General features: G+C 42.9%; 1 protein-coding gene across 1 annotated transcript in view; it reads left to right on the top strand.

The window, feature by feature from the left end:
* LOC145325806 (molecular chaperone MKKS-like) overlaps positions 1–3,716 on the top strand; it is a 71,095-nt gene extending 67,379 nt beyond the window's left edge. The window contains exons 19-21 of the mRNA XM_080168765.1: positions 1,373–1,444; positions 2,114–2,212; positions 3,272–3,716. Of these exons, the coding sequence (XP_080024891.1) occupies positions 1,373–1,444; positions 2,114–2,212; positions 3,272–3,625 (525 nt within the window). The 3' untranslated portion in view covers positions 3,626–3,716. The remainder of the gene's footprint in view (positions 1–1,372; positions 1,445–2,113; positions 2,213–3,271) is intronic.
* Positions 3,717–12,707: the final 8,991 nt, after the last annotated feature.

Raw genomic sequence — 12,707 nt, 5'->3', positions numbered from 1 at the left:
TCCATGTATATTTTTCATCCATTTTTTGCTCGCCTACTTATTATCAAACTTGTCCTTTTTTCCTTTTATGTTTCTAGCCTATAGCACAGATCCCCAACCTCCTAATATTGAAATCAATTGAAAATAAGAGAGGGAAGGGGGTAGTTTTTCGGTTGTTTGTTTATCACTTTAGGTCAGGTTAGGTTAGGTAATATTAAATACAGGGTAGCCCCACATGTTTTTACCCCACCGTTGTTTGACCCCCCCCCTCCTCTTATTTTAATCCTTAAACTTAAGTAACAGGATGTCTGTTTGTATGTGTGTTTGTGTGTTTATCTGTGTGTTTGTACCGAAGGATCTCGCTAACCGCTGGACCGATCGGGTTCTCCTTAACAGGGTAGCTTCTCCTAGGTCCCGAGAAGGTTTATAACTATTTTGGGAGAGGGTACAAACACCCTCCAAAGAGAAATAAAAAAAATTATTAAAAAAACATTTAAAGTAACACTATAGGCCTCTAGGGGCGTAGCCGCTAGTAATAAATAAAATAACACAATATTCTGGGGTTAGAGATTGGGGTTTGTGTGCTCGTTAAGCAATTTAAAGGAAACACTAAAGATCATTCTTATTTTAGAGGCAAAAACTATTTTTGACGTGGGAAGTTATTTTACAAGTACTATTAACTAAATATAATACAAATATAATCAAATTTAGATATTTCAAATGACGTCATAATGTTAAATTTTTTCCAATTAGATAAAATCTCTCTAGTTTTATCTGCTATTTTTTTCGTTCAAAGGTACATTTTTAGATAAATAACATCTTTATAAGCAAACTATCAGCTACGTCCCTAGAGGCCTATAGAGGAACACAATTTTTAAGGGGGTTTAATTCGAATTATCTCTATTATTTTTTTTGTTTCAAAAAGAAAAAAGTTATTAGCCTTTCTAGGACTTATGAAAAGCGACATTGTACAGGAGAACCATTTCGGTTCAGCGGTTAGCGAGATCCGTCGGTACTGACAGACACGCACGCAGAGATCCTGCTACTTTTATATGAGGATATATAAATAGGTTGTCCCACGTAATATTATCGTTTTAAATGCTGTTAAAGAAATTGACAGTTTAATATTTACCATTTTATAGAAAAACTAGCTGCGTTGCCCCAAGAGGTATTTGAAAGTCCTCCTCCTGTATAAAATTGTTCGTTCGTAATTTAGGCGTTTGGGCTCCCCGCAGTGGTTAATCATGGGAAAAATAATTTCAATTGTTTTCATTTTTTAAAAAAATGAGGTGGGTTGGGATTTAGTTCTTGTAAAGAATTTGGATTTAAACAAATTTTCAATGTGTATTTAATTAAAATGGCATAAAAATGCAAATTATAATTTCATATTTAGAATAAAAACCAGGTTTTGCCTGGAGCTGGTTGTCTTGAAGCTTCTGTTGCCATGAAGTTATACACGAAAAAGGTAATAAGATATTTAAAACATTTTTAAGTAGCTGAGAAATTTGAAAAAATCGTGGCTGATTGCCATCAGGGACAAAGAATAGTTCATCTGAGAAAAAATTACTATTTAACTCAACTTCATTTATTATGGCATGATCTTAGGTAGAATAAATTTTCTTCTTATGAAACATCCCTTGATCCTGATTACAACCAATAGAGAGCTACTAAAGCTATAGTTACATGTTAAAATTGTTTTTTTTTTATGGCAAATTTACTCTATAATTCACTTTGTGTCTGTTTGTCAGTTCGTAACGATATTTGTCTTTTTTCACATTTTTTTTCACAAACAAACCGCCTATTCATTTCTAAATAGGTAGCCTTGAAATAAACTCTTTGATTATTTTTTTGTGCTTTCCTTCAATATGCCTGTAAAGCACTAAACCCCACCCCTATGTTCGTCAAAAGTTTAAAACAAGGAAGGTAAGACATTTTTTCTTCTCCTTTGTTGAATTCCTGTGGGGGCCCTAATACTTTGGGGATTCCTTACCTAACTTAACCTTAACTAAAGGATTAAACAATGAACCAAAAATTACCAACCCCGCTCTTATTTTCAATTTATTTCAATATAAGGGAGATTGGTTTTCTATGATCGACTAGCTCTTTAAGGGAAACCGTCATTTATTTTTTTTAGGATGAGAAGTTAGATTTAAATGCACTCTCAGCAAGGAAACTTCTGGTGAAACTCTTTATTGATTTAGCAAGAGCAGGCAATCACTTACAAAGAAAAGAGGTAAGTTGGTTAATGGAAAAAATATTTTTTTTGATTATTTAAGTTATTTCTAGACAATATATGAAGGTTTGCAGTATTTAGACGATTAAGGCACAAAACCTATCAAACTAAATTCAGCATTGGCATGCTTTGGTATCGGCTTTGTTGTTAATTTATTGATTATATGATCAAATTACAAATTATATTTTATTCTTGATATTAATGGTCTATTTTCCATAACTAAGCTAGGTCTAACAGCTAGAGAAGATGCTCTTATTCGAAGGGACAGAAATGTAATTAAAAAACATCCTAGATTTAGAAAATAGAATAGCCAATATAAAAACCATTCTAGGAATTATTTAAATTTTTGCTAAAATGGAAATCTTAATCGTTGTATAGATTTAAATAGAAAAATTTGTAAATTATTTTAGCTCGTTATATGACTTTTTTCAATGTACACTTTTGAACCAAGATCATTAAATAATCTAATATTTACTTATCCCTGCATCATGAAGTACGTAAAAACTTTTTAGAACTGGTATATACTGAATCAATTTATACTTTTCATTTTGTGTTGAAATCTTGCAATTTTTAAAAAATATTTTAGATTTATTTACATCAATAGAATTTAGAAAATTTCCATAGAAAAAAAAGATCAAGTGCAGTTTACGGTAATATGTTCCTAGCTGCCAAACGGCTGAACGTACATATCATGTCCGGCAAACACTGTTTTAAACTTCACAAGAAAGCCTATAAATAATCTGAAATAGCCAATATCCAATTATGCATAGGAAAAGCTTCACTGAAGAAAAAAAACGCATAAAATAAGTCTTTTTCGCGCATTTCTGTGCACTGCGAGAAAACTGTACATTAATGAGTAATGACTATACAAGATTATTGGTAGGCCATCTTTTGTTGGTTGAAATTTTGTGCAAGCATAATCTATGCGTTTCACCGTTTAGCTGCTAGCAGCCTTTAAAGTTCACAGATTTTTGGAGATAATCGTTACCAGGAAAATTTCACCGTGAACTGCATTAGGTTCGAAAATATTTTGAAAAATTAATTGTACTGTTTTTTTAGATTTACATCGACAAGAGATATGGTCATCTTTGGTATGAAGCATCTGCCAGAACATGTGCCTGTACACTTATTGCCTTACAACAACCTAACCTTACACAAAACACAACAACGAACACACAAAATGATTCAATGCCTGAAGAAATGAAAAACACTATCAAAGACAACGATAAAATAAGTGCACTGGAATTAATTAATGGATCAAGTCAAAATTTTGGGAAGCTGGAAAAGCCTAAATTTGCTGGAAGGTGGAATGATGTTGTGCTGGATAATTCTACCTGGAAGCTGGAGGCGGTTCAATCTGCTTTGGAACTAGCCGATAATCTTTCCAATATTTCTCATATTCTTAATGTCTAATTTGTGTCTTTTCAAGTAGACCAACTTAGAGATGGAGAGGTCATTGAATTATCAATTATAAAATACAAAATGTCTTTTTATTGGGTAATCTTATTCAACGGCAAAAAAAACTTTAGGTACTTTTATTGAATTTTCATTGTGTGGTATCCGCCGAGGATAAATGGCAGACACCGGAGTTCAATTAGATTACGGCAGTGTGACAGACGTGGACACCTTACTATAGAGAAGCTACGCTTCTCTAGCATTCACTAAATAATAATCAACATCTATTTCAGTTGTCACTTTATTGAAGGTCTAAGAGTTACTAAAGTTGTACAACATAATATAAATACATATGGATTAGGAATAAAGATAGTTAAAGATAAATCATACAAGTAAAACATAGATAATTGCAATGGTTAGGTAGATAGCTATCCCTGTCTGGGGAAGGCAGGATAGCCCATGGAACAGCACAATAGGTAGATAAGCATAGAGGGGTTGAGTGGTAGGTCTGGGTACTAAAGAGGGAAGGTTTGATGATTACTGTGACAACAACAGTCTGTGTTGGGGGTGATTCTATCAGGTGAGGGAAGGCTTAGATCCTTTATCCTCAGGGTTGAGGTGGTGCTGATAACTTGGTGGTTGAAGGGTAAGGTTCCGGTGCTTAAGATGGGAGAGGGAGGGGTAACACCCCTCCCTCCATTTGCAGGACAACTGAGAGATGAAATCAATACCGTTATCTGACATATTTTCAGGTGGCTTTACAATTGTAGAATAACAGGATTTAGCTGGGTGCGTAGCATCACTATAATGTCTTGGTTTCTGCATGGTCCAGAGTTGCCGCATACCACAACTCTCCCCTCGGAAGGCTGGGAGGGGTTGTCTGCACCGCCAGACTTCCGACAGTGGTTGCGGCCTTCAGTTTGTTGTCCTTGTGGAATGGGTCCGCCAGGATACCAGCTGCTGAACGGTGGTGGACTCCAGCCCTCCCCAGGTCGAACGGAATCTGCTATATCTGCTGGAGTAGCTGGTCCTGTTGGATGTTCTGGCCGTTGGATGTGTACCTCTGAGGCCACCCTGGCAACCTCCAGGGGTGGCACAGCACATGAGGGGGCTTGGACCAACAGCCGCCTGGTATACACCTCTTCAGGTTTCTCTACTGGGCTGGTGGTCTCCATCGTGTTGGTCACCTTGCTGCTGGCAGGCTGGCTACTGGATGCAGGCGCAGCTTCTTCGCCCTCGGGGCTGGTCAGGTTCATTCGGCTTCCAGGGTCTCTGTCAACGCGGGCAGGTGGTAGTTGCCATACTGTAGGAGCGTTGCCTCCCTCAGGCTCATCCTGGACCTTGGCAGGGTGGTGCATGGCAGTCAGACCTGCGGGGTAGGGGAAGGTAACAGTCCATCCCTTATGCCAGAGGCTGTCTTGGATCTGCAAGGCTGGCTCCACTCTAGTTGGCTGGGAGACAGGCCCATCCACGGCCACTGCTGCTGGTGGACTGGAGGCACAAGGCTCCGGATTTCCTCCCCTAGCCTGAAGGGGTCCAGGCACATCGTCTCCATCTTGGGTAGACATAGTTGTTGGGGATCCTCTACTTCTATGGTTGGGCTCGGCACTTGGCGCATCTAGCTGAGTTACTCCCCAGGCAGCGGTCAAAGCTTCTTCAGTTTGGCTGGTAATGGCTGATATCCTGGTTCCTGGGGCAGATGCAGGGGGCGTAGGCAAGTTTGACCCAGCCCAAACTTCCTGGTACACCGGTGCAATACAATTACCCTGGCTTGGTTGAGGGAGGTAGACAGCTGGATGCAGTTGAGGGTGAGGGACAGCTGGACTCTCCCTGCTGGCTGGGGGCTCTGGCTGGCTGGGGGTGACGGGTGTCACCCCTTCCTCTTGGGCTGCGGGCTCGTTCCGGGGTCCAGGTATCTCGGTGGCGGCGACGGTTGTCGCCCCAGGCACCAGCGTGGGGGCGCTGGATAGCACCCCCCAGTCTTCACAGGGGTCCAGGTCTCTCGGTGGCGGCGACGGTTGTCGCCCCAGGCACCAGCGTGGGGCGCTGGATAGCACCCCCCAGTCTTCACAGGTGGCGGCGACGGTTGTCGCCCCAGACATCAGCTTGGTGGTGCAGGGAAGCACCTCTCGTTCCTTCCAGGTGGCGACGCCGGTTGGCGTCCCATATATCGACTCAGACTCGCTGGCTAGCGCCTCTTGCCTCTCCCACTTGGCGGCCGCCAGGGCCTCCCCGTGCCCCGTCCCGGTGGCGCTGGGTAGCGCCCCTCGGCTCTTGCTGGGGGTGACAGGGGTTACGGACACCGGTCCCCTGTGGTTGAGGCTGAGGTCCAGGCCAACCCGGTTGGGTTCAGCCGCTCCTCCCAGCACGTTGATCCTGGCCACTATGGTCCCAATCTGAGACACAGACTCCTGGGTAGCCGCGGCCCCAGCGGCGGCAGCTGGTTGGAGTGACGGCTGGGCATCTCCCTCCAGGTGGACCTGGGTGTCAGACTGGTTGCATGCAGGTTGTTGGGCGGCCTGGTGTTTCTTCATTGCCTGGTCCCAACCGGTTCTACACTTGGCGGCTGTGTGGCCGTTGAAGCGGCAGCGCCCCTTCGTCCAGCTGGGTCCCATCAGGCCGGCTTCCCCAGGGTGTATCAACCTGCCAGGTCTCTCCTCCTCCAGTTGGGGCACCAGCTGACAAACAGGGTCTCCCCTACTAGGGGTCAGGCGGTGCTGGGCTGCTTGTGGTGGCTCCTTGGTTACATTCAGCCTCCTCCCCATACACACAGGTCCCTTCCATCCAACAGCGGCTCTCCTCTCCTGGGTGGCGAGGCCAGCCTCGGCCTTAGCTTCTGCAGGTGCTTCTCCACATGAGGGATCCTGCCTCTGGGTACGCCAGGTAGTTGGTAGCAAAGGCCGTTGATGGTGCCAGTCGGAAGGGGGGCTATGATCTCTGGGGGGTACCTGTGGCCAGTGTGTGGACAGGTACCCACAGTTGAACCAGCAAGGCCCAGAAGATGCCATACTGATGGTATTCTGAACTGTATTCTGGACTGCCAGCAGGCTGTTGGTAGCCACCTGAGTTGGGCCAGAGTTGCCAGCTGGTATTGCGTCCCGGCCAGGCTCCGTCAGCTGCTGGTGGGGAGCCCCTGCGGTGGTTCTGGTTTTGGCAGGGGGTGGCCTTCTTATTGACTTCCCTAGTTGGAGCTCTGCATCCTGGTGGGCCTCCATCTTCAGCAGCATGGGGGGTCTTGGCTGGGACATGTGCAGTGGTTCAACAGAGTAGAGGCATCTGGTCTTGGAGTGTGGGGGAACAGCCTCACTGCTGCTGGTCAACCCTGCTCACTTCGTGCTGGGTAAAGCCTTCCACTGCAGCAGGTCACCATTCCCCATCCTTAGGCCGGTCCCCAGTCGTTCCATGCCTGGGGGCTCCCAGGGAGGCTTGGGTGGCGGCTCCCCCACCCCCAGGTACGCGTCGGGCATCTGGGTGAAGAGCCTATTCCCCTGGGACAGCTCCCCATCCTCCAGCTTGGTGAGGCCAGCGCCAGGGAGGACCTGTCCACCCCAGAAACAGGTGGTACTGGCCCTAGGGCTGGGCCCCTTTGGAGTCTCAGTTCTGGTGGTAGTGTCCATCTTGGGGCTGGCCACTAAGTCTCTGAAGCTTGTCACCTTCTCATTAGGCTCAGTTGCATCGTTCAACACCCCCAGGAGGACACCTACAGGTTCAACAATCCCCAGTCCAGTATCGCCATTTCTCGTGCGTTGAGCACCAACTGTACAGGAGCTGTGCAGCGGACATTCAGTCACCCTTCCAGACAAGGGCATCTCAGGGACCAGGGGTCTGTGACCTGGCATGTGTTTGATGTTCACTGTACTCAACACAGTAGGCCAAAGTAATAACAGAAGCAGTATCTTGTATGAAGAAGCAGAGAGTGGTGGGGTACAGATGTTGGTGGTTCTGGTCCAAATGAAGACTTCTGTCCACCACAGTGCCAGCAGCAGGCCTAGGCACACAGTTAATGCCCAATCAGGAATGTCTTCTATTGCCGCACGTCTGGCTAGGGGCTGACAATTTCTTATCTTGCAGATATAGGAGCAGAGTAGAGTAGCCGCGCCGCAAGGAGGTTCGAGCCGGCTCACCCCTAGTATAAATACTATAGCTGTGTAATTAGGGTGGTAGTCCACGTAGCCGTAGGCTCGGTCCTCCTGGCTCAAGAGTTTCTGTGGCTGGCGCGTCCCCATGATAAGTAGCAGGGGGTTGGTCTGTTGGTGCCAGCGTCTTGTTTAACTGTTGAGCCTGAGTTGTTCTCCTTTCCAGTATAGCTCTTGATTTCTGTGATAACCAGCGGATCTTAGCTTAAAGATAAAAGGGAATATGTTAGGTATCCCTAGATATCTCTAGGAGCGTATCCGCTAGTAGATATATGGATAGGTAGGCTATCTATATATATATGGCTACACTCCCATATATATATATACGTGTATAGGAATATCCCCAGAACTAGCTAGCTTTCCTCCTTGCTCCAAAAAAAAATCACGCTTCCTCTGTATATAGTTCACAACTATGAGGGTCGATGGTCCAGGTACACACCACCACTGCCCAGTGTGGGGCATCAAGTCAGGCTATGTCCACAGGGTGGGCGTACTTTCGTTCAGTTACCATATCAGTTTCCAGTGTTGTATGGTGAGGTTAGTATTCACTTACTTGCACCCATGATACAAAAAAAACAACACTATTTATCACTTGGGTATTTATATATACATATATTTGTTTCACTAACCACTCAGCTTTGAAGTAGGGTTGGCAGGGCTAGGAAGATGTTGAGGGTCTGAGCAGGTTTAAGGAACTGGTTTAGTTTTCCTTATCACACTGTAGATAGGGAGGGAGGAGCTTGCAAGTTTTTCTCCTAAAAAATATCTCTGTTGTATGCTATAGAGTGGCCCCTCTCCTGTGTGTGTGTGTGTGTGTGTGTGCGTGAAATCTCCTTTCCTTGCAGCGCGCTTACGCACCGTCAATCCGCGCACACAGGTAAAACGCGCACTTATCCCTCAACTCGCTCTCTCGTTGGTCCGCTTTGTCCGTTGAATTTTATGATATTTCCGCACTCCGTTGCGCTACCCGTAAATGGCGCTCTGTGTTCCCGGTCACTAGCTCCACACCGTGGGCGGACTTAGTCAAGTGTGGGTAGGAGGGGGGAAGCGCGTGAGGGGACGGGGTGAATCCGTCCGTTCCCCCTGTGAGGAAGGGGGGAGTGCTGTGGGTTTAGGTAACTGTGTGATGAAGTAATGGTGCCCTCTCTCCTTAATCCTAGGCTTATCTGTTATGTCACCTTGATTGTATTTCCTTCAGTGGAGAGTGGGCCCCTCCCTTTCCTCTGAGATAAGGGGTGTATTGTTGTTGTGCTGTAGGCTTGAGGTGATTAGATTGTGTATCAGGGCATTTGTTATATTACATCTAGCTTCTATTTTTGTCCTTATCACAATTACATAACAGATTTGTTTACCAACCCTGTTCTATTTTTAGTTGTTATCACAATACACAATAAATCCAAGCCTGTTCTATTTTTAGTTTTATCACAACACAACAAATTGTTTGCCAATCTTTGCTCATAAATCTATTGTTTAGCCATCACACCAGGGTGGTAATCCCTGCAATGTGATATAATATCTGTTTTTCTAGATGGGTGGCTGCGTTGTAGCCTCTCAGGATACTTGGAGTTGACGTAGTTTTCTCTGCTTTGGTGCACTACACTCGTATGTTGGCTCGCAGCTCGCAGCTATGTGGCGTGTTTCAGCCTATCGGCGGCAGGGAATGTCCCGTCCTGCAGCGCCGTATATCCGAATCCGACTGTTGGCGGCAGGGAATGTCCCGTCCTGCTAGCGCCGCTGGTTCGAATCCTTGGCTTGTTTCAGTCTATCGGCGGCAGGGAATGTCCCGTCCTGCTAGCGCCGCTGATCCAAATCCGGCTGATGGCGGCAGGGAATGTCCCGTCCTGCTAGCGCCGCTGGTTCGGATCCTGCTATCTCTTGCAGTAAGGTTGGCCTATTTTCAGCCGTTTGCACTTATTTGGCTTGTTTCAGCCAGTCCGCAGGCCTGTTTCAGCCCTTTGAGCGCTCAATTCTCCGTTAGATGTCGGCGCTTCTCGCGGTTCTCTGTCAAGTTTCGCTGTTTCACTTCCACAACTGCCGGATGCAGAGTTAGACCTTGCTATCCAGGGTGGGTAATTCAAGTTGCTTGTGTCAGTTTTGCCAGTTTTGCTTCCACAACTGCCGGATACAGAGTTAGACCTTGCTATCCAGGGTGGGTAATTCAGGTTGCTTGTGTCAGTTTTGCCAGTTTCACTGCTGGGAGTACCTTAGCCTCAGCTGCGCGTCTGCTCTACACTTGTGGTTTGCCGTAATCTCACACAGCTGTCACCAAAAGTTGTGGTATCCGCCGAGGATAAATGGCAGACACCGGAGTTCAATTAGATTACGGCAGTGTGACAGACGTGGACACCTTACTATAGAGAAGCTACGCTTCTCTAGCATTCACTAAATAATAATCAACATCTATTTCAGTTGTCACTTTATTGAAGGTCTAAGAGTTACTAAAGTTGTACAACATAATATAAATACATATGGATTAGGAATAAAGATAGTTAAAGATAAATCATACAAGTAAAACATAGATAATTGCAATGGTTAGGTAGATAGCTATCCCTGTCTGGGGAAGGCAGGATAGCCCATGGAACAGCACAATAGGTAGATAAGCATAGAGGGGTTGAGTGGTAGGTCTGGGTACTAAAGAGGGAAGGTTTGATGATTACTGTGACAACAACAGTCTGTGTGGGGGGTGATTCTATCAGGTGAGGGAAGGCTTAGATCCTTTATCCTCAGGGTTGAGGTGGTGCTGATAACTTGGTGGTTGAAGGGGAAGGTTCCGGTGCTTAAGATGGGAGAGGGAGGGGTAACACCCCTCCCTCCATTTGCAGGACAACTGAGAGATGAAATCAATACCGTTATCTGACATATTTTCAGGTGGCTTTACAATTGTAGAATAACAGGATTTAGCTGGGTGCGTAGCATCACTATAATGTCTTGGTTTCTGCATGGTCCAGAGTTGCCGCATACCACAATTGGTTGGTTCCCAACTGGCAGTTTTAATACTTCAAATCTAAAGAAGGGGCTTCATGAGGGATGTATATCAATTTAAATCCATTGTCTTACTATCTACTCTGTAAAAAGTGGTTGTCTTTGTCCTAATAATCTAGGAGCTCCTTTTTATCCAGGAGAAGGGACAGAAAAATAGCTTAAACCTTTCCCAACGAGCATGTTAATAGCATAAAACAATCCTGGAACCTATGTAAAAATTTCTAAATAGGTTCAGTGGTTAGTAGGATCTAATTTGACATGCAAATAAATAACTCTACTTTATATAATAGAGTAGCTTCGCTACTAAAGAATTCATGTTATATATTCTATCTAAATGCTGCATAGATTTAATTGGGAACCGCAGTATGGCCTCAGTGAATACTTTTATTTGTTTTTAAACTTGTGTCAAATAGAACAGGGAGGGAGGGGACATTGGACTGTTTATCCCACTGGTACCCAAGGTTTTATTTTATTCGTTGGCTCCAAATTTTGGGTACTTTAATTGAATATTGATTGATGAGTTTCAAACTGGAAGATTACAAACTTTTCAACCAATATTTTGCTCTACTGAAGGGGTAAATTTATTGGAAATGTATGTCACTTTTTCATACATTATCTTATCCCTTAATATCCCTGAAATGTATGCTTTGCCTAATGCATATATAAGTTTTAGACAATTTGGGGCCTTGCATATATAACGCAGTACATATTACAAAATATAGATATTATCTGGAATCTAAAGGGATAAGACTATGGACGATGAATTGATATAAATTATCGTGTAAAATTATAGATTCAAATTATTGGTTGAAAAGTTGGAACATCAAAATTCAATAAAAGTACCCAAGGTTTTTAAAACAACGAATTGGATATTGTGATTATAAAACTTTGGTTACTAGTGTAATTTACAGTCCAATCTCCATGTATTCCTAAAATTTTTTTATTTAAATTCACTGTATGTACATTTCTCTCAGCTCAACTAGTCTTTAAAATAGCAAAGAACCTGAGATGTTTTGCATAATTTGTTAAATATCTATAATTTTAGCTGTTTTCATCAATGTTTTATCGTCTTAAAATTTCCATTTAATTTTTGAAAAAAATTTCAAAATTTTCAAAACATATTGACAAATTTTTATTGAAGACCTTTTACATTTTAATAATACCGTAGCTATTCTATGATTATAGTACGTTATTAACAGTACGTCCAAACGTCCAACCATGACTAAGTCTTAGAATAGTTATTTCTTGTATCGTATTATAAACGGCTTTCCGCGGATACAGAATGTACAATTATAAGATTAAAACTAGTTTTTTTAGCCCCGTGGTACCGAAGGCACCGGCTAAAAAAACTAGTTTTAATCTTATGATTGTACATTTCTATATTCGTAGAAAACTGGATATAATACGATGCTAGACATAGTTTTTTCGTATTCATGAGAACCGGTTCCTATCCACCGGATTCAAATGAATACGAGAAAATACAGTAAATAAACAACATCTTCTTCATATTGTTGAATTCGCATTATCTGCGTAGTTAATTCAAATAGATCATTTATGTAATCGTTGTTTAAATGTTTTTTATTATTAATGTTGTTTGCTCAAAATTATTGAGATTATTTCTTAATAACTGCAGATATTAGAAAGAATATTAGTAAAGAATTATCTTTGCGACCAACATTTCTTTCGTAAAACTACTCTCCCCCTACACACTTAATTTGAATTATGTTTAGAATAAGGGTAGGGGAGAGATATTATGTTCAACAAGGCACTTACAGGGAAAACGCTGTTTAATTTAGATGGTAAAATACATAGATTTTGTTTTTGAGCAATGTCTTTAATTTTTTAAAAAATCTACTAATAATATCTAAATTTTATAATTTAATGCTTGTATGTATAGCAAACTTGATGTATAATTAAACAGTATTATTAATGTTATTTTATCATTGTAAGCTTTTAGCTTTCTTTCAGCTTGAAATATTTTC

This window comes from Acartia tonsa, chromosome 8, assembly GCF_053477335.1.
Source record: "Acartia tonsa isolate MP-2025a chromosome 8, ASM5347733v1, whole genome shotgun sequence".
NCBI classification, from domain to species: Eukaryota; Metazoa; Arthropoda; class Copepoda; order Calanoida; family Acartiidae; genus Acartia; species Acartia tonsa.
The sequence above is the reverse complement of the archived record's forward strand: the minus strand, read 5'-3'. Positions and strand labels throughout refer to the sequence as shown.